Below are 26,207 nucleotides of genomic sequence, written 5' to 3' on the forward strand. Positions count from 1 at the left end.
AGTTGCGACAATGCTGAGGGGCGGTGGCCGGCCCTTCCCTAGTATCCGCTTTGCCGAAGCGCCCGTGTCCTACCGAAATCCCCCCCGTCCGTGTTTTTGATCCCGTGACCAGTAGTGATGATGATCCGCTGCGTGTAAAAAAAAAATGCCCTCGATGGTGTCATTACGTCGGATTCCGATGGGGGCCCCTTTCCACTTTCTGTGTGTATTGGGTCCGATTATGTCCTCGCAACAATAACTGAAGCGCCAAACGTCGTCTACGCGGACGGCAGACAACTTTGCTTTCCTCCCGTAATCGTACATCCGCTGGTGATGACCGTCGTGTGCCGGATATGTTGTTCACCATCGATGGTTGCCGAGAATCCCGAGACCCTTTACCCCCTGCTGTCGCACCTTTCTTTACTTCCTCCAACCCACGTTCCAGATAACATGAGCAATGTCGCGGGCTGTATTAACTGTATCAATGACCCGGCCGATGATGCCTTCGTTGGAAGATGATTCCCCCTCTTCATATGGCATGAACATACCTGACGAGGTCCTTCGCATGCCAGCCGGTTCGGCGTTCAGACTGCTGGTGGACGATGACCGCTGCAAGCCCGTTGACTTGTCCTCGGTTCTGGTCGGTGACTGCCAACCCATGGTGACGACGTCTTCCTCCTCTTCATCATCGTCGTCGTCCATAAAGAACTTTCCGGATCCTTTTGAGGGGCGGAGCGTCTCTTGAGAGGACGACGGTGACATGGTGGGGCTTCGGAAGACTCCCGTGCTGTGCTTCATCGCCGTCTCTGGCGGCTCAGGCGTGTCTTCGCGGTACTTTAATGTCGTGGACGGTAGCATGGCAATCGTCTTGCCTTCGGCTGCGGCAGCTGCCTTTGCCGACTTCTTCCGCATGAGCGGCGTCCTCTTTTTCGTCTTCGACCTCTTCATCATGATGGCGCCCTCATCCGAGTCACTGTTGTCGTAACGTTCCGAGTCAATCTCCTCATCCTCGTCATCGTCGCCCTTGATGTCAACCGCAATGCATTGAGATACTTGCTCGTTGAAGTGGATGTGCCTCTTCTCACTGCTGGGCGAGATAATGCCCGATGAGGTGCTGGACGGGCAGAGGTTGGAGCTCTCGCGGCTTAGTCTTCGAGAGGAGAAGGGGAATGTGACGTAGTCCGTCGATGCACGCTCCAATGTCGGTCGTGCCAGTCGTCTCCTACCGTCCTTCTCTTGAGCCTGGACCGCAGCAGCCGCCTGCTTCACCAAAGAAGAAGCGGACAGTGACCTCTGAAGCATGATTTCCGACATGCTCCTCTTCTTGAGGATGGGCTTCTTGTGTACGAAGGAGTTGTTCTTCGTCAGCCTGGCACTGTTAGGGTCTGTGCCGATGGGGTTCAACGTATTTGGACCTGTTTGCAAGGGTCCGTAGAGCCAAGTAACGTCACAGTCCTTGAGCCTGTAATCAATCAGTCAGTCAAAAAGCTCGCACGTCACATTTCAAAATACCCACCAGTTGAGCGTTTCTGGCGACACCGTCTTGAGCTTGTTTTTCGACTTCATCCAAGTCCTCCATGAAGCGTTTTCTAATCGAGCGGCATTGCTGTACTCAGATCTCCGTGACACGATGAACTTCCACGATGACCAAATATCCTCCTCTTTCCAGTTGTGCGACAGGTAGTCGACGTGACGCGACGGCTGTGCTCTGACTGCCGTGTCATCCTCGGCGTGTTCGACGTCAAGTACGAACTCTGGTGTGTTGGGACGAGAGGTGTTTCCCTCGGTGTCGTTATCGGCAGGCGAAACGGTGTACGAGTCACCCGTCCTGGGGCTCGTTGGTGGCTCCAGGTCTTCGACTTGGTCGAAGTAACCGGACTCCCCGTAATGAGGAATCACGAAATGGTCGTTGGCGTGCACGGCTAGTTCTAATGTGTCTTCGCAGTCGGAGGCGATGGATACGTTGCTGGCGGGGGTTGACGAGCAAGACAAGTCGGTTGACTCGGCATGGGCAGTCCTAGGAGAAGAGGGAGCAGATGAGGGAGCGGAATCAGGATAGACCTTTTGATCCGCGAAGGCGTCGCTAATTTGATTCGCAGAAGCGGAAGAGTGGAAGCCTGCTTGTTTTGTGACGAACTTTGGTTGGGAATGTGACCGTCGCAAGTTGGAGGAGGAGAAGTAGGTGTTCTCCTCAGACGATAAAACGACAGCCATTGTGAAAGAAATTTTGGGCGAAATTGAGGAACGTTAGTCCCTAATCGCCGTGGGTCCGAATCGGAAACAAAAAGGTTCAATCATAGATATCCAACAAGGCGTGGTAATGGTGGTAGTAGTAGTGGTGGTGGTGGTGATGGTGGTAGGTGGTAGGTGGTAGTAATAATAGTTGTTAGGTGGTGATGATGTTATGTCGGGGGATTTTGTTGTTGTAGGTGTGTAAGATGCGTAGCAGAAGCAGCAGCTCGCAGATCGTTTGACCAAAGAGTCGGGATCCGGGGGGAGAGCGGAGAGGGGGCTGTTTTGGGGCGGGAGGACGACGGTCCCTTTTCTTATTCGACCTACACCAAGCCGTTGGCTATTCCGTGCAGGTTTTCGGTGGCTCAGGACCTAGCGCGGTGGCGTTCCAAGAAACAAAGGCGGTGACTGGAGCGATGCGCGGGGGAATTTCGCCAGTGGTAAAAAAAGGCGGAGAAGTAGGAGGCGGGCGTGAAAGCAGAAAAAAAAACTGGCTAAGGCTGACGGGCTGGCAGGCTGAACTGGCGAGAGAAACAGACGATGTCAGTAATGGCGGTCGAAGACTGGCGACGGCAGAAACAGATATCGCAGCATTGGAAACGCAAACGGGTGTCAAAAACTGGCCGTGTCGGTAGGAGCAATAGGAAGTGGGAAGGTATAGGTATATGATTGAGTCGGGTGGGTGGAGAGTAATAGCCAGAACATCCGAAGGGGGGGAGGGATGGATGGACGGAAAGGATAGGTAAATGTACTAGATTCTGAGGTGCAGGGTTTAGAGGAGCAGCAGAGGGCAAGAAAAAAAGGTAAAAAAGTAAAATACCAGGTAGGGAAGGATAGGAAATGGAGTCAGTGGAAAGCGGATCGAGAAACTGGAACGACAACCGGCACGTTCGAGGCTAGAGGCTGATTTGCAGGTCTCGTCTCGCCCGCCGAGTCGAGTTGGGATTGGAAGCAAAGCAGAAGAAGTGGGAGTCGGCCAGGGCTAGAGACGAGAAGACAGGGGAGGGATTCTGAGGAGAAGAGGGCGAATAGGAAGGGGTCAGGGAGGAAGAGAAGGACGATGAGGAGGGGGGGGGGGGGCAGAGGTACCAAGGTAGAGGGGCGTGGGAGATGACGCTTCGGGGGTGTGTGGGTGTGTGTAGGAGAAGACGCAGTTTTATTTTTTTATTTCTTTAAAAAAAAAAAACTTTTTTTATTTTTATTTCTTTTTTTTTTTTGCCTTTGCGTCTTATTGTTCGGGAAAGGTGCAAGCAAGGGTTGTACCAGGTGAGCGGAGGACCCAAACTCCCCTCTCTCCTGGACTCGGACCCCCGCCCCTTTCGCCTTCTCCATGCTCCCCTGTCTATCCAAGTACCAAAGGCCAAGGACCAAGGGCGTGGATCAAGGAGACGCGGCAGAAGCGAGGGACCGGTTCAGTTTGGGGGAGTTGGAACAGAAAGAAAATGCAGAGACAGAAAAAGGGTATAGAGAGAGAGAGTGTGTGTGTGAGTTAGTGTAATGTGCACTGAGTGAATGAGTGTGTGTGTGTGACCTGGACTAGACTCAGGATTGGACTGTACCAGAACTGGACACTGGAGCACTGGAGACTGGAGACCAAAGAAGCCTGTCCAGTCAGTGTATCCTCTGCCTGGGCTGGGGATGTGGGACGTGGACGTGGGCTTGGGCTTAGGCTGGGGGAGGAGGAGGAGGAGGGACCGGGGGTAGCAAAAGTAGTAAACCAAGTGACCAGGCCAGTGTGCGGTGGCAGCAGTAATGCGAAAGGTTCTTTGCCATAGTCTGGGACGCCAGCCAGTACTTTGCGTACAAGGCGGTCCCCTACGGAAAGCCGGACGACAGGGTGTCTGGGGGTACGTACTCCTCACACACGTACATCGTAGTGTATTCGAGGTACTCTTGTAACTCCACCGCAAGGTAACAGCAGCGCGACCGGTGTGTGAGGTTGTGGATGGGGTGGATAGTTGAGGGGGGGGTTGGATTGATGGCGAATTGGCTTGATGGACGGGGAGTATGCAAGCACAGAGTGAGAAGCAAGAAAGTAACAAAGAACTAGAAAAAACAACAGCAGCCATGAAGAGATGGAAAAAATGAGGTAAGGAGAAAATGGCAGAGAGGGGAGTGTGCAAGAGTAGAGGTAGCGAAACGCAACGCAACGCAACGCAACGCAAACGCAACGCAGAGCAGAGCAGTAGTGCAGTGCAGCAGCGCGAGCGTTTATCAGACATGCAAGCCAATGCATGCACCTAGATGCAAGTGTGGCAGCTTGCAGCCAGACCGACAACTGGGGTGGGAGTGGGAGTGTGTGTGTTCAAGGGGGAGGGGGCCGGAGGAGATCCAAGATGCATACTGACTGCAGCACAGATAGGAACTAGTACAAAGGTACATACCTCGAGCTTTATCTGTCGAACCCTTTTTTTTTTTTTTTTTTTTCCCACGTCGACGTGATAATGATGGCAGAACCGGTCGACGAAACGGGGGTTGGGAGAGGAAGCATAATATATATTCTTTACATCTTTCTGAATGGAACACTCCGTCCAAGCCCCCCAGGCACGCAGACGTCGGTGGGGGAGAGAAACATACAAAACGGCGAGGCGGCGAATCCGGCGTGGGAGCCAGCGGCCGTACGATTGGTCAACAGATAGAGAGAGAGGCTCCGGATAAGCTGAGCGACAAGAAGTTTGGAATTCACAAGGACTTGGCCAGACATCGTGAGAAGATGCGGAGGCGGGGCGATGCGCTCTTCTCCAGGTTCAAGGAACGTCTCACAACCGAGACTCCAACTTTCTCCCCTTGAATTATCACTCAAGGGAGAAACAACACCAGGTAAGAGCACGGACAGGTGCCGGGCAGTAAATGAGCAACTTGCGTGGCGGCCAACGGGATGGACCAGAGACAGGATGATCCGGGGCAAGGCAACAAGAGGGGAGGTGAATCAAGTAAACCAAGCAAAGATATGGGGGCAGACTGGGAGACAAAAAGAACCCAAGTACTGGAATTCGTGAGGCAACGTGTATATGGATACGGATAGAACGGGTACCCGACTGAGCCATGATAATTCTTGAAGCTATGAATATGAACAAAATGCCAGTGCAGACCAGACCAGACCAGGGGGAGGGGGCCCACCAGGGGACATGGCCGGGAATGGATGCTGAATGTCCGGGACCAGAGCAAAAAAAAAAGCCGTGTGCAGTTTGCCTACCCAACACTGTCACCATACCGAGGAACGACCAAAAGTGCACGGTATGGCAGCACGCACTGGGGGGGAGGTGGAGGTGGAGGTCGCAACACCAGAGGTACGGAGTGCCACGACACACATTGGACGAAAAGAGACGCCCGGTTCGATGCCAGTGCGGCACAAATGCAAGCGTGTGTGCAAGCTCATCGAGATGTGCACACACAAACACGGCTGAATAAAGTAACAAGATGACGATACATACCTCAGGTATGAATACAAACGCCGCTTCGGCTGAGGAGAGGAATGATGCTCGAAAGAGCCTGGCCTTCCCGATGATCCATTAGGTCTTCTTATTGCTCTGATCTTTAGCCGAATCCAGACTGTAAGTGCCTGTCTAATTCCATGTTCCTGACACGAAGACGTCAACGTGGGGACGTTTGTCGTTCCTGTCGAACTACCCTGGGGATAATCACATCTCCCAACTAAGTCAGGTGACTGAGGCACGAACCCGTTTTGCAGGCGGTACAATGACAATCGCATGGTACTCCGTACCGACAACCAATGTTGCTTGATTTTGATGGCTCTCTTGCGGCGGTGCTCGAGCCCCTGGAGGTAGCCATGGTCGTAACCGATAGCGTTGTAGGCAAAAGGGCTGGTATGTTCCCTCACTTGAAAGGGGTCTAGTACAGAGGGAGTTGGGCGACGGAGCCGACGATGAGTGCTTCGGGGTTTGATGGTCCAGACTCAGAATGGCACTGACAATGTCGATGGGCAGTGAGTCCGGGACCCAGACCAAGTTGCGATCCCCGGGTTGGTCGGACGCCGCAATGTCTGAGGGTTCCGATAGGGCCAGTTCCCACTCCTTATTCAATCACAGTCCAGTCCAATCTAGAGCCAGGCAGGGAGGAAAAGAAAATGGTCCCGTTGCCCGTTTCCTGGTACCATCGAAATTGGCAAGGCGACAAGATGGTCCCAAGGGACAGGGGTTATCGGCAGGATCCTAGCAAAAAGGCAGCATGGAGTGGACTAAAAAAAAAAAAAAAAAAAAAAAAAGGATGGAAAAGTTTTTTTTGCCCTTTCTAAACCCCGGCTAACTTCCACGTTGCTGTGCCCACTGAGGATATCCCAGCAGGCATCGTCGAGACCTCCTGAGCGGATACTCCGTATAAGTTTTCAATGTCTTGGTCTCGCCCGTCTCTCTCACTTTTGTGTGTATGTGGATTGTCGTAGTCCCCGACGGAGGCTTGCGAGCAGTCGGTGATTTTGTTGATATGGCGTCGGTCACCCGACAGTTTATCTGGACCAGGTTGGGGGTCCAAGACAAGTATGGAATGAAGTCGATAGGTGGGCAGAGAAGAAAATAAAAAAAGCAAAGAAAAAACAACGAGCGAACGAGGAGCGGCCAACATCCATGATGACGGCGTAGACTGGGAGAGAAACCAAGGGCCTTAGATTGCACTAGCACCAGTGATGGATGTAGTGATGGTATGGCCGCCTCTTCTCTCCCTTCAACTTTCCACCGTCCTCATCTAACGTATTTGCTTGTCGGGTGTTTCCTCTTGCTGATCTTGCCCTTACAGCGCGCAAATAAATGAGATGCCGAGCTCAAGAGACGTCCATCGATATCGGATTGGGGTCATTGGCCAAAAGTCGAACGCCGCTCTGGAGGCAGCAGATGGATTGGAGGTCTGGTTTTTGGGCACGGGAATGGTACATCTGGGAGGCGATCCAATGCCTCCTGGATATGTTGGTACATGGCAGGGGCGTGTGTCGGAAAAGGGTCGAGATCCAAACTAGCCCACAATCTCGCTGTGCAATGTGGGCTCAGACCCAAGGATTCCTGGGGCATGACCGGAACCTTTCCCCGGGTCAGCGACCTTGTCACTCGGCGCTGCTGTTTAGCGTGCCATAGACTTGGACATTGCGGGGCAGTCGGTACTTCGCTAACAATTAATGTGCCTAGCCCCTTCTTTGGGAAGGGCGGCAGCGACGATGCGACGGTTACAACCCAAAAAAAGAGGTCCTTCCTTCTTTTTGCAGCTCTCTTGCACAGAAGAGGGAGGGCAAAAGGCAGGAGCACAGGAGCACGGGTCAACTACCAGTAGTACCTGCCTTTACCCGAGGTTGGTCCTGCTGGTCATAGCTGCCGGTTGCGAGCTAAGCAGATGCAACACCAACTTGTCAGTTCGTCGTACTCGGTGACTCCCGTACTTCAACTCGTAAGACCGACTCTTTACCCTTCACCTCGGTCAAGATCTCACAGCGGTCGGTCGGTCGGTCGGTCGGACAAGGGAGTCGAGTATCCGCAGTTTCAATGCGTACAAGGTCTTGGCTCCATAATGTCCCCCACGGATGACTCCATTGATGGCCTCGTGGCCACTGGGGGGACTAGGGAACGCGACAATCCCCGCCTCGCTTCTACTCATTGAATTGCGCCGCCAGCGACATCCCTAGAACTACACCATATAGTACGAATATATAGGGGACGGCGAGGCGTTTGCCTAACGTGTTTCTCTCGCTCAAATTACCTTGCTAATTGGGATGCAATATACGGATACACCAAAGTCAATCACGTCTTGCTTTGTCTAGGCTTTTCAGCAACCCACGGCACGGTACACGGGGGGGAAACAGCCACTAGGCGGCGTTATGATGTTATCTTCTGGTCTTGACAGCCGCGCCATGGCATCATTGTCATCATTGAGAATTGCCTGCTTATACCTTTCTGGTCCAACCATCTCGATTCACTAGCCTTTCCTTGCTGCGTGTTTGGGGGGGCTGATCGTCACTCTCCACCTGCTGCACGCCAGTCCTAGCTCCAGGCCCTGCATCGAAGGGGTCCCAAAGGACACTTTACTATGCGATTTTGCAGCGAAGCCAACGACCCCGATGGTCACTGGCAAACATGCCATTCCTGGAGAGCGGCGAACCCTTTTCTTTTCCCTGTGTGTCAAGCTCAAGGTCTAGCTCCCCGATCGCCTTTCCCACCTTGGCTGGGTCCTGACCGCCGATATGAAATTCGTTGGGTGTCGATATCGGACGCTTACTGTGCTCGATGGGCTCAAGCTCGAGCTCCCACTCCTTCTCCAGGTTTCCCCTCACCAATACGTCAGAATCGATCGGCATAGCATTGGTCTCAGCGGCTCTATCCTCTCTCGCTGGTGGCTGCTGAAGGGTCCAGCTCGCCGAGGCTTTGAGGGCCAGTCAAAATTGCATTATCCATAAATCAAACTGGGGTGAACATGCAAGAATCAACAAAAAGAAAGCGTCGTAGCGACCTCCGCAAACATCAGACAAACTCTGTCGTCAACCCTTGGGCGATGATGTATGGACGGATGTAACCCAAGCATCTGCTACCGCAGAAGCAATTGTCGGCCAAAACTCCCAACAATTTCCGCATGGGTGTTGGTTGTGTTGGCAAATATCCTTCTGCGTATACGATGGCGGTGCTGTGCTTTTAGCGTTCAAATTCAGGCCCGTTGTTGCGGCTGCCGCTGCTGTTGCGCTCAATTTTGATCTTCATCTCGCTGTCAGTCACTTGCGAAACGCCCGCCACCCTAGCCTCCTTGACGGTCTGTGATTATACAGCTCACAAGACATTCAGCACCAGCATAAAAGTGGGAATGACGACTAATTAGTTATTAGTTACACAACACCCAATGCGCCACCGTAGTTATGCTTCACTTCGGTTGCTACCAAAGGCCTTTAATACTGAGCATTCCACTCGTACACCAGTGCACCTAACTAATTTTGTCGAGGATGCTCGAGAGCTTCGCCTTCTCCAACGTATACTTTGCCCCTGCCGCGGCTGTGGTGGGGACGTTGTAGCCGCAGCGCTCGCTCAGGAGTAGCAAGAGGGCGAGGATGATGCCAGCAAGACGGACCCCGACAAACAGAGACACTCAAAAAAGTCTATAGCCTAGCGTGGCCCAAGTAACACAAGGCGTCCATTTAACGTGGCTTAGAAGAGGTATCTTTGATTATGAGAAACTAACCATCATTCCACAAAGAAATCGTGGAAAGGCATCGATCGATATAGATCTCAAACTATCTTGACAGGAAGCCCTAAGTTTTCCGCTGCAGTCAGCACCTTGAGTTCCCGCAAACATCCTCGACGAAAGACAGACTCGATTTCCCCGGTTTTCGCCAAACTCATTGCCCTTCAACTGTAGGTAAAGAGCATATCTGCGTTTCTTGTTACGTTAGATAATCAAAAAGTCGGGAGCAGAAGGACGAACACTCTGGGGTATACGCAAAGTTAGCATGGTCAGTGCTATCAAGGCTTTGGCTTCCGGGACCGGGAGAGGCATGTCATGCACAGAAGGTGCATGTTAACGGGAAGCCGTGGGCAAGGCACAGAAGGAGGGTGAGGCTGGCAAGCAAGCCTTGCATAATGGAGTAGAGGGCGTGGTTCCTCATTCGAGCTTGACTCTCAACATACCCGGATTACCCCGAACTTGGCTGGGGTAAGGTTTACAGATGTGTCTCATGAAACGCAGGCTATTCTTATCGTAGCATCTCGCGTGTCACTGTTACGGCCGCGGAGAGTGTCGATGAAAGCAATTGGACGCATTCGAAGTCTGGATTTTGCGGCGGACGAATGGGAAGATGGCTATTCGGTGCCGGGCAGCAAAGGTCCCTGAAGCTCTTCGCACTCGCCCAGACCGACTCTAGACGGCACTCCACGGGGAAGATAGGAGAGTTGAGTTGAATTGCTTGGCCTTGGGCAATCCCCATGGGCAATCCCCATGGACTGCGATGTTCCAGCCGCCGCAGCCCACTAGAGCTTCAATGCGAACCTCCCCTGGCGCTGTAATTTCACCCTCTCCGTCCGCAGCCCCGGGCGGATATCACTGTTGTGCGATGGCCGCCGTACGACGCCGCACCGCAGTCCACACTAGGAGAAAACGTCCCGGGTCATTCACAGCTGTGAGCAACTTCTCGGCATGCAAGAACCAGGGCCTCGTCCAGCATAGGAAGCCACCTACAAAGTCACCGAGCCACGCTGCTCCGCCTAAATCTCTCCGGTCCAGTCAGGTACCGTGGTTAAGCCCATGGCGATGGATGGCTGCTGCATTGCATAGGCATTTCGTTCTCGCGGAAAGTAAAGATGAGTTCCCAGCAGAAACAGTAATGCATTTCAAGAGCAAGTTCAGTGTTATGGAATTCGCCCCCGACCGCCCCGCTGGTCTCTTTCTTGCATCGTCTCGCACAACAAGATTGGTTCTGCCTCAGGGATCTGACCACTATTACTGGGCCGTCTTAGCAGAACGAAATCTGTTTAGTGGGCGTGTTCCGCTGAAAGAACATCCGTCTTTCCGTGTACCCACTAACCGCGCATATTCGCTTTGGGCGAGCATAACAAAAGCCGCAACAAGAGGACTGCCAAGCAGAGCAAGGACGCTGCTGGCTATTCGTCAATCAGCAAGGAGGTCTAGACCTTGGCCAGCTAAGGGAGAACGGCGTGTACACAAACAGCCACTTTTACTTGTCTGTCCCTGTGTTTCCTTTCCTATCCTAAGCTGCTCCGTCTTTGGCTGCACGAATGCATTGAAACCTGCCATCTGCACCTACGTGTACACCATCTGGCCGAGGTATTGCGAATCGCAAACCTGATGCGTGCGGCAATAATTACAGTTCGGCTTACGAATGCTTGTGCTCATTCTCTGACTCTCTACGTGCACACCTAGCATTCCCCGTACTCAGCATTTACCTCTTTGGTTTCTGGGCGTCTCTGGCTTGTCCCTTTCACCATCTGAAGCAACTCCACACTAAAAGTATCTGGGCAGTGGGAACCTCCAGGTTCCCGTCAACCAAACACTCGAACCTTTCGAGCAGAGACCATAAGCTGGTGTCTGCTCGTCGCGTATCAAACCCACGAGGCTCTTTTCCTCCCCACCCCACAAACCTACGTACAGCGACAGCAGTAGCTACAGATACGGATACAGCTAGCTAGCTTCCCTGCCCTACCTGCTCTGTCTGGTCCAAATCCTGCCTTGGCCTGCCCTGCCATGCCATACCCTGCCAGCTATACGCTGCGCCGGTTGATGCGAGCTGTCCAATCGATGCCGCATGTTTCAAACCGTGCCTCCGTTATGGCTTTCCCCGGCGTCTGTAGGAGTGTTGCGGTCCTGCAAGTCGATGCGATGAGGGGCAGAGTTCACGGCATCTCATCTGCAGAGCAACCTGTTTGGCTATGCGCCTTTTCTCTCTACTTGCCGCATGCATACAAAAACACCAGGCTTACAATCCCTGACCTGGCCTCAACAACAGATATCAATTCTTCCGTATTGTTGCTAACACCTTTAGTGCGACGGTACATACGCCAGATATATTCTGCAGAGTGTGACTTGGGTTTCGGCCAGCTCAGTAAGTCAGTCAGGACAGCCAGCCATTAACTTCACTGTGCACACCTCCGACTCGTCAGATTGTTCCTCTGCTTCCCCAGCATCCGAACACCATAGTCTCGCCAGAAGGCACTCCGCATCAGCCCCTTCCCTGCCACTGACACCGCCAATGAGTCCAAGCCATACGACGTTGCTTCTGGATACAAGCAACACTTATCATATCGTTACTTGTCGTAGCAGTCACTAAGCAGACGGTGGTGGGAGATGAGAAAGCAGTAATCCTTCGCGGTAACGGAGAAGAGTGTCCGCACTCCCGCGCTTATCTCTCAATGGACATACATGCATAACAACTGCTTGTTAAGAGTCAGTCCCTATCTTCACTCACGACACCAGTGGTATCGCGATAGCGGAGAACAAACCAAAAGATAAGATAACGATGCAAACGAACGCAACCACCAGATATCAAAGCCAGGTCAGCCCTTGTCGTATCTGTACACATCCTTGGCAAAGACAGCTGTTATGGACTATTTGGCGATCCATGCCGCCTCATGTCAGCCATCCTTTCGTACAATCCACGTCTCATCAGCATCTGTCTGCCAGGCCTTCAACCCTGCGACAGATCTCTGGGCTCAAGCACGGGCGCTCGTCCTTGTAGAGAACATGATGCTTTTCTTAGATTGCACGCAACTGGGTACTCTCCCAAGTATTTCATTACCTTGGCTCGTTCAAATCGGGTCTAGAAGGAAAATCTGGGCGCCTACAATCCGGGGCGCCGGGGCACACGCCGACAGCTAAGTTTGCCCCCGCTTGTCGGTCCGGGCGCGGATGCTAGTCGGCCAACATCGGGCCAGAATGGGTCCGACTTTTCACCGCCGCGTCGCTGCTTTCACAACAAGGTTTACATGGTCAAAACTTCCTTTTCAGGTGAGCGGTACGCTGGAAGTAGGACCCTGATCGGCGCAACCACTCGGTCGAGTTTTGCCGCCGTTCATGCCTGGGGAAGCAGTTTAGTAGAGATGGTCGAGAGTGCGAACTTCATCTGAGCCAAACACTGTTGCTGCTTTTCAACAGGGGTTACCCTTTATTATAACGGAATGACTCCGCCCAGTCTTACTCATAGGGTTTGTCGAGCGTTTTGTCGAGGTGCTCAAGAGCCCGTGACTGGCGTATGAAAGACCCTTAGCGGGCATTGCCGGACGCCTCACAAGTGTTGAGTCTAGATGCGGCACCAATTTAGTCACTAGACTGGTCGCGACTATGAAACTGGAGCCACTCGTCCAACTCGACATAATGGCCTGTATCTTGGAAGACCTGCTCGCGCTTTCGGGTTGGCCATGGCGGTACAAGGATCTACAGTTCCATTTTACCTGATGAGCCAGCACTGTCTTGAACAGAAAAACAGTTGGCCAGACCTTCTTACTGCTGCCAGCCAACCCCAGGAAGTTGTGTTGCACGGGCGCTTCCTGTTGACATGTCTTGTCCCTCACTTGGCGTATCAATCGTCTCATCAAAATGCCGCGTCGGATGCCCTCGCATCGAACCAGAGAAGCCCCGAGCTGTCCAATATCGACGGTTTACTTTCCAAAGCAGGGGCATGATTATTTGTCTCACTGAGACAAGGGGAGACAGAAGCTAATGTCGCTATGTTCCTAGGCATTCTGCAGCTTTTGACGAGCCGTCACATCGTCTCTGTCGAGAAAAGCCTCTTGGGTTCAGAGCCAACGAGTTTGCAGCGAGTTCTCTTGGTGTGGGTGGACTGCCCCCCACTTTAAGTTGCCTTCGTCTTCCCACGCTGATTGTGCTGCGTCCAATCCAGGTTGAGGAACACCGACGCCGCTGGTGTAGCTCTCGCCGTTCAACACGACACGCACGCCACTTTTTCTGTGCCTTGTGTGGCTGTTATCAACGAGCAGGCTGCCTCATTGGCCTGAGTAGGGTGGAGTTCCGCCTTTGTCCTTTGCACTAGAAATTCACGATGTCGTCTCTGGTTTGGACTCCTCCAAAAGGACCTCTTACAGTTTGACAATCCTGCGAAATAGATAACCCTGCGTTGCAACTTGACATCTGCAGGCGATTTGAATAGGAATCTCAATTGTGGGAACTCGGCGACCCTCGGCTTCTTACGCGCGTGAGAGAGTGGATCAATCGCCTCTTCCAAGTCTTATCAAGTCGTTACCTCTAGTTTCCAACAACATGTGCCTCGGCGTTGCAGGCGTGCGGCGACCCCGTCCGTAGACCTGCGCCCAGGTCGTAGATCCTCAAGGGATCTGGAGGTATTGTCACTTCAAACCCCTGGCGCCAATTACCAAGGTGACGCGACTGCAAGATATCATTACATAGGCCGAAGACGCAAGTTGAACCAGCCCCTGCTTGCGTATCACCGTACTGAGCCTCAACTTTCCTCATTGGGGATCACACCCGGCCCAAGTTTGGCTGTTCTCGGCGAACAACGACTGACCTCGGTAAAGCTCTTTGGAATTTACGTGATTGCTCAATTCGCCCACCACGGCTATTTCATGGAAGTCATCGTGCTCCACCATGTCGAATCACTGTTTTACACTCCGCAACGGCCCTGCAGGACCCGCCTTTTGATGCCTCTGAGTGCTAACAGCAACATGGGGTTAATCAATACTCCCGTCTTCTTCCCGACTGCAGCCTGCAAGTTGAGCCCCAGAAGGACCCTAATGATCGGCGAATTCATTACAGGCAGAAGCAAGTTCTGAATGCTAAACTGCCAGGCGTCCGTTCCACCTCATCCACTTTGACAATGACCACACCCTCGACCCATTGAATCTGAGAATCGGCTCTACACGTTCATGAGACGAATCGGGGATGCCTAAAGGCCTTCCGCGGCAACTTTTTCTGCACCTTGACCTTTCACGGTGACTAACGCTGACTGTATTCTGCACTTTGCCCGATGCCTGCCCACTATTTATGTGTGACGACAAGGGTCAGTTGACTGCATCTGAGGCTCTTGAGGGGACAAGCTCGATGTCTCTGACAACTCCTCCTGTTGACGGTTGTTGTATTGACGCAAGGCAGCGTCATTGGTTGCAGCCGGAATGTTGCCGGGTGATGGCTTACAGGCTGAGCTAGAGTCAAAAAGCAAATGTCAGTCCATTTATCAACGCCCAGTGACGCTCAGCTCATCTTCTTCGCCGGGGCCAAGGCCTTCCTGACAGTTGTATCAATTCAGATGGAAATTGAGAGCCATTTTGACGCATGTTTACTGGCGATGATGAGCTCTGCATGGCGTCGAGTGAAGCTCATTAGGTAGCGCGTTCCTACGGAATCAGCCCGTGCATTGACCGGGGAGAAGCCGACTGGATATCCGGCGATGCGTCGTTGCGTCAACGGTGCGATGGAAGATGTCACAGTACGACTGTTTCCGCTAGAATTAGACATTTCGGATCTGGGGAGGGAAATGTCAGAGAAACGCGGGCAAAACGTCCGACCAGAAAGCTGAACATTTCACCCCCGCCTTTTTTCAGGTCCGGTAAGCTATGCGGATTAAGCACTGACGGGCTTATAATCTGGAACTTGATCGCTCAGGCTGTGCGTCGTGTTCGCGCGCAAATCACTTTCTGTTCCTGCCCCGTCTCATATTCTTTTGTTTTTTTATCGCCGCCTGTGTGGCAATTACACTGCACGCTCAGAAGTTGGCTCGAGCATCGCCGATTGATATGTGTGTGTGTGTGTGTGTGTGTACGTATGTCTTTCACCCCAGACATTGGGGTAGAGCGCCTGAACTCTCATTGAACCATCGGTTTTCTGGGGTCGAGGGGCGCAGAGCAGATGCGCCGATAAGCAAGACAGGGCCTCCCTGTGTCAAATTTTAGAGCGGGGAGTTTCGAAGGACAAACACCAGAAAGCTGTACCCCGCCACGTTCCGCGAGGGAAGTCTGTGTTGGGCAGAAACAAGAGCAAAGTATGCGGAGCAGAAGCTCGCGCGTGCGGGGAGGGGGAAAGGTTTGTTTGTCGTACGTTTTCGATTGAGGCTCATCCTTTCTGCCTACAGGAAGTAAAGTTGTGCAACTTTGCTCATTCTTGACATGCCGGGATATTTCTTTCTCCTCGGGCCTTCCAGTCAGAAAATGCGAGACTTGCATATGTGTCTCACCGACAAGCGTCGGCCGCGCGGTTGTCAGCTGGAATAAAAAGGGCAATACACGGGCCCCCCCGGGGATGGTCCGAACGAGGCTCCGCTCGTCAACGGGTTTGCGGTGCGGCTCAGCCGGGGGCCTAGGAAGTTGATGCTGTTGCTTTTGTCGCCGCCGTCGCTAGAGCAAAGCAGCTCAGCACTGATATCGGGGAAACCTCGTGTGATGCTACTGCACATTCGTGAGCAGGGACCAGAATTGACACCGCGGTGCCTGGACGTCATGACTCCGCCCAAGGTCGTGTCTCTCACCCCCGCGCTACCAGCAACAAACTTCAAGACATCGGCATCAAGCAAAGTGAAGTTCGGCTTGTCTGAGCCACTACCGAGTGGGAATTGCCAAAACGCGATGATATAAGGTTTTGCTCACCACACCATGTCTATCAAAATTTTGTGTGGACGCCCCTATTCTTTTCTTTACTATCTGAGCTCACTCATCTCTGTTTCTCCCGTCAACTCTGTGTCTCTCTCTCACATAGTACAAGGGCTAGCCAGGCACGGGCGGGCGGCCGGAAGACCGGGAGGTCGGGAAGCTATGGGTGTTGTTCTCCATGGGACGAAGAGAGAGGGTGTGTGGGTGTGGAAGAAAGCATCGCTTAGCGTTTTCGTGCGACGTTCACCATCTTTTGGAGGGTGCCGCAATGGGGGGGTATATCTGATGGTGTGTGTACTAGTATCTTCTCTGTTGTGTAATGTAGGCCTACAGAACAACCTGTGTGCTGCTGCGTTCGGCGTACGCGCGCAGGCGGCAACGAGCTATTGCGGTATGAAATAGTGCTTATGCCGGGGAACCGGGTGGAGGGCTACCGGCGAATTGCCGGGGAGAGGAAGGAGGGAGGGGGTGGGACAATACGGGACGTGTATGTTCAAGTTGACATTTCCCCTCGTCTCCTTCGCTATCTCTCCATTTCCCTTCGTTTGTGTACCATTCTGTCTCGTGTCGAGGTTCACGCCCGACCCGACGCAGGGTGCGGTTCAAGAAAAGAAGCGGAGAAAAAACGCCATATACATCATCATGGCTCGGGCGGCAGTTTACGGAGCAAGGCAGAAGGCAGAAGGGAAAAGGGGGGCCAGGGCCAGGTAAATTTGGGACGTTTGGGATTATGCGAGGTGTTCTAGACCACCACCAACACCAACACCACCACCCTATTTTTTTTTTTTTTTTCACGCACCGGAGGTGCCCCGAGAGGCTAAGGTGGGATGAGATGGGAGGGGGGGAGGCCCATTGCGGAGTGTGAGTGGAAGTGGAAGTGGGAGAGAGAGAGAGGCTTGGACGGAGAAACAAGTCGTTATCAGGTGAATGAATGAAATGAAATAACTGGGGGGCGTGAGGTGAACTTGGTTGGTGGTCTTCTTGGTGAGGTATTATGAAGAACAAAATACACCAAGTAATGAGAATACGAAAGCACTCAGCCATCAGCGCTACTGAGCCACGTCTCAATGAGGTGATTTGAGGCAGTGAGTAACAGTAGCAGTAGCGGTAGCAGTAGCAGTAGTAAGTGATGGTAGTGCTGATAGAGGGTGGGCCTGATATCAGGTTACTTTTCGCCGCCGGCGCCCAATCATTAACATGTTCAGGGTATATTTCGTAGCGGCTGCCCTACCTCTGCCCTCTTCCCCCCCTTGTTCTCGTTTGGTGGGTTTCTACCGTTAGCGTCCGAAGGTATTCCCAGCGTCGATGCGCGTGAAAGTGGAAAAGAAGAAAAGAAAAAGAAAAAAAAAAAAAAGATACAAGTGAAATTAGAGAAGAGTAGCACTAACACGACTCCCACCCCCCACCCTACAAGTTAAGTGTACCCGTTTGCGGAGCTCTAACGGAGTTTTTTGCGGTCGTACGACGGTCGAATACACATGGCCCCGTTTTAAACTTTTCTTTGATATATCTCTTGGTTTTTTCTTGGTGTGAATGACCATATTAGAACTAGTTTTGTCACTCTCCCTCTTGGCCTGTTTAGTCACAAAAAATCTCCTTCCGCAAACGTGAATCACGATAGGAAACAGAGAACGCGCCCCCGTTTTGCTGGGGGTTTGGGCGCGAGTGTACCTTGCGCCGGCGATGTGGCGTCGACCTGGTCTTGCTTGTGGATCGTAGTCGATCGGTTCGATATCTGTGGACTGGAATTTCTGAGACAAGAGAGATGGTATCGATGAAGACGGGCATGCTGTTCTTTGTTCCAGACGAAGGGGGGAGGGGAAAGGAAAGGAAAGGAAAACACTAGAAAGACAAACAAAAACAAACAAAAATCAGGACATGTTGTTGCGATGGAATGTTGAATGCGGGAGGGGTTGTTGTTGTGGTTGTTGTTGTTGCACGTGTGATCTGCGACTCTGCAGATTCGTTGATTACGGGAGATACTTGGTATTCGGGAGTTTTTTTTTTCTTCTTTTTTTAATTACTCTTACTCGCTTTACACCCCCCTGTGATTTGCGGTTGATCGATTCGAGGTTAAGATGCTTCTGCATGATGACAATCTTGGGCACCGCGATTTGATAGAGACGTGAGAACCTTCTAGACTTTGTTGAGGGGGGAAGTATTTGATATTCCCGATTCACATGTTTTGTCTCCCCGCCATCTACGCATATCGCTCTACCTACCCCGTCTGGCGATGAGTGAGATGGGCTCGTTCGTGTATGTGTGTTTCTCGTTTATACATGTTTTTTGTTTTTGAAAAAAAAAAAAAAAAAAAAAAAAACAAAGATGCGTCGGCGTCTATGATAAGTCGTACAAACCACCAAACGCCCTGCATCACACCGGCCAAGCGCCCCCCTCCTGCGCCGACTTATCCTCGCAGATAGTATAAACCCCCCCGAACGAGTGTGACCTGCAACTTATGCGCTGTCCCTGCCCCTGGGTGTCTGTCTGCCTGTCTATCTGCCTGTCTGTCTGTCTTGTGCGGGCGCATTCGGAAGGGGGGGCCACTGTAACGTTCGTTTCGTTCCTACGGTACAGAATAGAAAAGAAAAAAAAAAGGTGGTGCAGGGTGAGATGTGTGATACCGGGGGGCCAGATGCACGCCATTGCCCACCCCCCATGTATGCGCATGCGCGTTTGCTGTACGCAGTAGGTGTATGTATCTGCAATCTGATATGGAATTGCAACGATGAATTCTACGGTTGGCTGGTTGGGCGAAGCTGTGAAGTATACCAAGTACGTGCAAGGTGAGGGAGGGGGGCAGAAACGGCTGGCTACGTAGATGGGTGGAAAAAGTGACGATCGTCTCTCTCTCCCTGTACGCATATACATGCAGACCGGGCGGGCACATGTACACCAAATCGAATCTCGGTCAGCATGTAAAAATGTTGTCAGATTCTTAGTGATGGGTGTTGCCTCACCGGGTTTCCTTCCCCGGTAATGCCGTGGGTACGGGATGGGATGGGATGGCATGGTATGGCGGATCCGGTGCCGCCGCGATGCGCTGCACTGCGATGAGGTGCAATTGATGGGATTGGCGACGGCCAGATGGGGATAAATACAAAAAGCCTCAGAACAATGGGTGTTGAAGAGAATTAATGGCGTTGAATGGGGGGGGGAAGGGAGGCCCATCTTGGATCGATTCACTCCCCCCTCTACCCGGAGTATTCTCCGCGTGGATACGTAGATATATCGTCGCACAAACGATAGACCTTCCGTAATGGATGGGCCTGCTTCTTTCCCAATCATACGCGTTCCCAACGACGATAGAATGATAGACATGCAGTTTTGACAGGTTTCATGTGCGCCTTTCGAGGTGGTGGAGTGAGAGCTGGGCTGGCTGGATGGAGCGGCATGGTGAAATGGGGAGGGCTGGCTGGGCTGGAGAGTTGGAGGGTTGGCCGACGTTCTAGCCCTGCTTGGCTGGAGCAAAACCCGTCATCATCTACATGTCATGGTGCATCGCCAGGGAAAAGAAAACGAGATACCCAGCGGGCAGCACTGTTCGGGTTATTCGTGCGTCGATGGTGTTTTTTGGGTCCGCAGATTGGGAAGCGGGGCGCCATGCATATCGAACAACTCTTGGCTAGCAGCGTTCGTGGATAGGGTCGCACAACACACACACGAGGTATGGATGGGAGGCTCTCTGCTCTTGCATTAGGGACGCGCCGCTGCGGGCCCTGCCCAGGGCTTGGGGGGGGGGGGGCGGTATCACATGCTTTTCGTATCGCAATCCCTGACGGCGATTAATCTATCCAGGCAAACACAGGTATATGTATATAGAAATTGTAGGTAGTGGTGGTGGTAGTGGGGAGCAGGAGGAGCCGCATATGCGTTGGGAGAATGCAAGTCGTCTTGTTTGGATATATGTCGGACAATTATAGAGTGCGATTGCGCTGGCCGTTTCGGTCCGTACGTAGCTGAACCCGCCCCGAGACAAGGGGTGCCCTATTGCAATCATTGCTACTGCTCTTCTTGTCTCCTTTCACTTGCGACCTCTTCTCTCCGTTCTGTCGTTGATATGTCTGTCCGCCTTGCCACGTCCCTGGTCACTCATCCATCAGGGTAACACCATGTTATCTTGAGATGCCTGACCCCCCCTCCCTGTCTCCATCTGCAAGACAGTCGATCAGGCGACTATTGACACATACTAAGGGTGATACAGGAGGTTGGCGGCGGTTGTTGAAACGACCGGACGGGTGCTCCCCGCCTTCCGCCGGCTGCAATGTGACCGCAGCGGCGCGGGGTCTGGAAGGGCCGGAGGGGATTCTCGGTCAGGAGTGGAGTATACTACCCGGGTAGCGTGAGGGGAGTACGAGATAGCCGTTTCTGCCGTCAGCAACGGGCATATGGGATGCCGATAGTGTTTGTTGTCTCGGCCAGAGCATGATACTGCTTGGTTCCCGTAATAGCCGAGAAACGGGACAGCTCAGCTGTCTGTGGCGAATGCGACATCGGGTGGCAGGCGGAAGCTGGCGCAGAACATGCGCTTCTTGGGAGCGACGTCACGCACGTTGTAGATTGTCATCTCACCCTGCTTGTCTGCATCGCCAAGCTTGAAGCGGACGCCGAGCTCCTCGTAGATACGGTCGAGAATGTCGTTCAGGGGAACGTCATCATCGCTCTTCAGAGCGAAGCAGTGGACGTGGACCATGGGAAGTTTGGTCGAAGTGTGAGGCTCGAACAGCTTCTCATGGCCCTTGTAGATGCCCTTGTAATGGTGAACGAATGTGTATGCTGAAGCGGGGAGGTTCATGACAAAGTGTGAGATGGTAGGTGGAATAGGAATGTGCTTGGACTGAGGAGGGGGGTTCTGAGGCTTGCTCCTCGAAAACTTGGGCTTGATTACGGCGCCGTCGCCGCGGGTTGATGCGTCGTACACTTGGTGGACGGCATCCTGGATGAACTTGCGGCCGTCCATGTTGCTTGGGCGGACGTATTGGGAGACCTGAAGAGTTAGTAAAGGTCTACTCCGCTTCCTCAGATGAACAACTAACCTTGTTCTTCTCTACGGAAACGTTGAGGTACTTGAAGCTCTCGGGGTTCATGTCGTTCGCAAAAACAAACACGCCCTTCTTTGCTGCCGGGACGGCGAACGGCCCAATGCCTGCCATGACGTCGGCGACAACCTCGCCAGGCTGGAACATCTTGATAAGTCTTGTGTGCTCCGGCTCAAGCTTGCTGTTCCAGTACACCTTGGAGTAGTCGAACTGGAAGACGCAGTCGTTCTCCTTGAGCTCTACGTTCATGTCGTCAGGTCCACAAAGAACCTCGTAGGCGAAGGTTCTGAACTCGGACTCATTTCCGACGTTGTCAACCTTGTTGATGACCGTGCGAATCTTGGGGTTCTTGTCAAGGATGACCTGGGCGATGATCTTCTTGTATGGGAGGTACTGGTCCCTCAGGTTGAGATGCGCTGGCACAATTAGTGTGTGCTTCTCTGCTCATCTCCATGCAACATACCGACGTGACCTGCGGTGTTGAAGCCCACTGGGATCTCAACGTGAAGCTCTTCCGGCAAAATGGACGTCATGACATCAACTATGTCCTGGGTCAGTTTGTCACCCTTCACCCACTCCATAGCCACAACTCACGATAACTCCAGTAGTCATAGTCGAGCTGCAACTCATACGGTATAACTTCCAACTCGCCGCTTTTCACACCTTCCTGGAAAACAGGTCCCCATGTCGTAGGAGCTGGCCGACTTATTAGTCACACATGCCCCTCTTGCTCACAAAGAGGGGAAACAAACCATCGTGCTTCACACCAGGCCGCAGGAGCAGACACTTCAACCCAGCTTTTACGGGATCATTCCGGCAAGAGTCCAGACGATCAAGTGCCAAAAGTTCCTTGGACTTCTCCAGTTGCTTACGGTACTTTGAAATGTTACGGTTGTCCTTGACCGTTGCGGCAGCAAGCTTCACTGTCTTGGAGAAGAGTGAGCGGTCCAAGGAGGTAGCTGCACGCGCAAGAGGCGCGCGGAAAGTAATCATCTCTTCAGATTCAGGAGACTACCAGTGATATCAGTGCCTCTGCGTAACAAAACAGCAGCGGTGCAAGGGTCCCAACTTACCGCCATGTTGATGAGTCGATGGTCGGGGACGATCATGGAGGGGCAAGGCTGAGAAAAAATCCGTCTAGGGCTGAGGGGCAAGGGGTCCCTGGTGGTGTGGCGCAGGCGCGAGGCTGCAACTAGATTTGCCCTGGTGGGGATGGGGCGTAATGTAACCTGTGCGCTGGGGTGATGTCACTGAAGCTCCACGATGTAAGCGTCATTGATGATTGGCCGAGAGAGACACCATAGAGGAATGAAAATGCAATCAACGGTTCAACTTGGATCACAATTTCGAACGAAACTCTAGTCGCTTGTGAAATCTTTTCTGCAGATATTTTCCAAGAAGAGAAGTGCTAGCGGCGTGTGTGGCATCATCCGGAAGAGGCTACCTGTGGCGGCGCTTCAACGGTGTCTGTCTCAACCAAACTTTCAATTCACTTACACGCCACCAACCGGTAGGTCTGAAGGCCACGCGAAACATGTCGAAAAAAAGGACATTGGATGCGTTCTTTGCACCAGCGGTGAAGAAGAGTCGCACAGAAAGTGAATCAACTGAGCCGGTAAGATTCGGCCGTTCCTAGAATCCCAGCAGCCATTGACAAACATTTAGATCGGGCGGTCGATACATCATAACTATCCTTGCCCCATCTCAGAGTTGCCGCCTAGTATCAGTAAAGAACTCTCATCATTGCCCGCACGCCCGGGTCGGGACATCAATGACCAGCCCGACCTTGACCTCGTGTACTTTGAGCCATACGTGCCATCCTACCTAGCCAAAGACCTTTTCGAGTTCCTCAGGGCTGAGTTGCCCTTCTACCGGGTCGAGTACGATATCAACCGAGGTGGTATCAAGACTCACATCCGCACGCCCAGGTTTGTCTCTTGCGTTGAACAGCAGGACAGTATGTTAACCCCGAACCAGATGGACAACGGTCTTTGGCATTGATGGAACAGCTCGCTTCGACGAGGATGGTTCAGTTATAGATGCCAAATCAGGGTTCAAGATCGAGGACAAGCTTTACGAGAGATACCCGCCTCGTCCAATCCCCAAGTGTCTCGATGACCTCCGTCTCTCTACTGAAGCCGCAACCGACTGCAAGTTCAATTTCTGCCTTGTCAACTACTACGCCTCCGGCACAGACAGCATCTCGTTTCACAGCGACGACGAGAGGTTTCTGGGCCAGAACCCAGCCATCGCCTCGTTCTCCCTGGGCGCGAGGAGAGACTTTCTCATGAAGCACAAGCCTATTCCTCCTGACCCAGAGAATCCAGACAAGTCACCACCATCGCAACTCAAGCTGCCGCTCGGTAGTGGCGACATGATTCTCATGCGAGGCCGAACACAGTCCAATTGGTTGCATTCAATACCCAAAAGAACCGGAAAGAACGCAGAGGACGGAGGAAGAATCAACATCACTTTCAGGAGAGCCATGGTGAAGGAAGGTACTGAAAATTACTATAACTACAACGTCGGAACGGGGCCGGTGTATCGGTGGGACAAAACGATGCGAGAAATGCGGGTATCTTCCGCCAACAGCCAGCTCAAAGAACAGCAACAACAACTCTAATCGTGTATATGCGGCATGAATCGTTTATTTGCCTTTACGGAACTGCGCATTGGCGAAATTGCGCAGAGCTCTCAAGAAGACTTGATATCCGACACCCTGGTTGTCAGGTAGACAAAATATCTCCGTCAGGCGGATAGGCCAGGGAGGGTAGCCATCCAGATCAACGTAGGGGCCGAAATGAATGAGCAGGTCGGGCTCAGACATGATGCCCTCGGAGAGTTCAGCGTCGATCAAGTCTGTGCTAATGTCGCGAGGGTGAATCTTGCCCTTTTGTGACATTTCGGCCAGTGTGCGGGTGAGATCGACCATGGACTCGCGGCCGTCCTCGGCAGAAATGAACACAACCTTGAGATGGCGGGGGTCAACACCGGCAAAGTCGCCATGTGCTGGGGACTTGAGAATCTCGTCGGCGTGGGGCATGGCTACGGTGAGGGCGGGCTGGTGTCGGCCAAAGTAGGATCGAGACTTTTGGATGATGGACTGCTGAAGGTGTGGCAGGTATCGCTTGAGAAGACCTGTTGTGGTGTCAGTTACTGTATGCAATCAACTTTCAAAAAGAAATCGCTTACCTGTCCGTTCGTACACCGTCAGGACGGGGATTCTAGCGCAGACACACCAGACGGCAATCTCAGCGGCCTCGCCCACCAGTCTCTCCAGCTCAGCGCCATGTCTGCCGCCCTGTTCCATCTTCAAAATAACACTGAGGTGCTTGGGCTTCTTTTTCAACCCTACCACGTCGCGCTCAATGTATTCCGGCGTCCGGTGGTGATAGAACATGACAGAAGAGACATGGTAGCACACCAAGTGCCATGCCTGTCGTATCCTTATGTAGAGAGAGAAGAAGGCATGCATGAAGGTGTAGAGGAACAGGTGAAGTTTCGAACGGAGCGCGCGTCGCAGACCAAACCTGCTTGGCGGCGGAACGTCATCCTCTCGCCATTGTCGCCGTGTGTTTTCTTCGGGTTCTTCTTTTGGGAGATAGTTCTGGAGATAGCAAGCGTCAGCTGACGGACCTTGGTCGTCCTACAAATGGCGGTTCCCACGTACCTCAATGATTTTTCTCCTGTTCTGCTCGCTGATAAAGCCTTGATTATCTTTGTCGTCGGTCCTGTAGATCTTGCGATCTCTCGTGTTGAGCGCCATCTTGAAAAGTTGGATTCTCGGCGGCGCGGTCAATCGGGAATCGCAATGTGCGGCGTGTTAAGCTGCAAGTGGGATGAAGGGGGTAATCTGTTGAGGGAGAGTCGACCGGCGAAGAACTCCGCGAAGTGGTAATGTGGGTGTATATATGGACAGGTGTTACGTCGTACGCGTCGTATGCACAGTTTGCCATTCAACCTTGGCGTGGGGATGACGACGGCTTAGCCAAGTAAACTGGTTGAAGCTGGATAGATTGGTCTTGCCGGCAAGTCTAGAGCAACTGCCATGGATTTCTACAGGTACGCGGTAATACGACATTGGTTGGGCTGGTGGATTCCTAGTGGATGCTGCGCCGCTACTTCCAGCAAAGCTGCCCGTGGCTGAGGGCTCAGCTGAGCTATTGCTGTCCTGATCTTTCCATTTGGTGGGGCTTCAGACTGGGCATGTGTAGGTACGTACCCGGACCATCTTTTTCTGGAAATGCCAGGTTTCTCAGCCACCCGCTGGCAGCGGAGGGCACGGGCTCCGGATGCTGGACGTTGAGCAAGCTTTCGGGCGTTCAACTTGACATCTGCGGCATTCCCGTCCGGCCCATCGGCATGTCTGCAAGGATCATCTGCCGGGTTTGGCCACGGCAGTTGGCTATGAAATTTGCTTTAAAGTCTCTCACTACTAGGCTCTCCCAGTAGATACTTTCAGTCAGAGTTGACACAGGAGCCAGCATACTTTTGGCGCCCCCGCGGCCAGCGCCAGTGCGCCCGGCTCACTGTCCTTCTTCTGGCTCAAGCTGCTCAGGTCTCATGTTGTGAGACAACGGAACAGCAATCGTGGCATCATTCTTGATGTTATGTTAGACCTTATGTTAGACCTTATCTCACGACTATACTCAAATTACTCACTACGCAGTGGGTTATCAAAATTGAGATGCGAGATGGTTATAACATCCCTTAAATGATATCAGTGACGACCCAGTTTCAATGCAAGTTAACCACCCAAATGGTGGAAGAATTGTAGATTACTACTTCTTCTGCTTGAACCATAGAAAATACCATAATTGTTCATAAAGCTTGAACAACTGTCCCGAGACCTCACGTCTTTGGCACTTAGACACGATGGTTGACTGTTCTTATCTTATCGTATCACGTG

At 52.6% G+C, this 26,207-nt stretch overlaps 4 protein-coding genes across 4 annotated transcripts; 1 reads left to right on the forward strand and 3 right to left on the reverse strand.

Moving 5' to 3' along the window:
* Nucleotides 1-399: 399 nt before the first annotated feature.
* Nucleotides 400-2,193, reverse strand: CTRU02_205849 (hex2 protein; the record flags this gene model as incomplete). Its single annotated transcript, XM_036722919.1, has 2 exons — nt 400-1,441; nt 1,496-2,193. The coding sequence occupies 2 exons, from the start codon at nt 2,191-2,193 to the stop codon at nt 400-402; spliced, it is 1,740 nt and encodes a 579-aa protein (XP_036585217.1).
* Nucleotides 2,194-20,727: 18,534 nt separating this feature from the next.
* Nucleotides 20,728-22,407, reverse strand: CTRU02_205850 (tRNA methyltransferase trm5; the record flags this gene model as incomplete). Its single annotated transcript, XM_036722922.2, has 6 exons — nt 20,728-21,246; nt 21,296-21,714; nt 21,762-21,839; nt 21,893-21,994; nt 22,051-22,302; nt 22,368-22,407. 6 exons carry the CDS (start codon nt 22,405-22,407, stop codon nt 20,728-20,730), a joined length of 1,410 nt encoding a protein of 469 aa, XP_036585220.2.
* Nucleotides 22,408-22,832: 425 nt separating this feature from the next.
* Nucleotides 22,833-23,921, forward strand: CTRU02_205851 (DNA repair family protein; the record flags this gene model as incomplete). The annotated part of the gene is made up of 3 exons (XM_036722923.1): nt 22,833-22,913; nt 22,964-23,226; nt 23,276-23,921. 3 exons carry the CDS (start codon nt 22,833-22,835, stop codon nt 23,919-23,921), a joined length of 990 nt encoding a protein of 329 aa, XP_036585221.1.
* A 24-nt stretch (nt 23,922-23,945) lies between these two features.
* CTRU02_205852 (di-cis-decaprenylcistransferase) lies at nt 23,946-25,064 on the reverse strand (the record flags this gene model as incomplete). Its single annotated transcript, XM_036722924.1, has 3 exons — nt 23,946-24,436; nt 24,491-24,905; nt 24,969-25,064. 3 exons carry the CDS (start codon nt 25,062-25,064, stop codon nt 23,946-23,948), a joined length of 1,002 nt encoding a protein of 333 aa, XP_036585222.1.
* Nucleotides 25,065-26,207: the final 1,143 nt, after the last annotated feature.

This window comes from Colletotrichum truncatum (assembly GCF_014235925.2).
Source record: "Colletotrichum truncatum strain CMES1059 chromosome Unknown Contig_0003, whole genome shotgun sequence".
Lineage (NCBI taxonomy): Eukaryota > Fungi > Ascomycota > Sordariomycetes > Glomerellales > Glomerellaceae > Colletotrichum > Colletotrichum truncatum.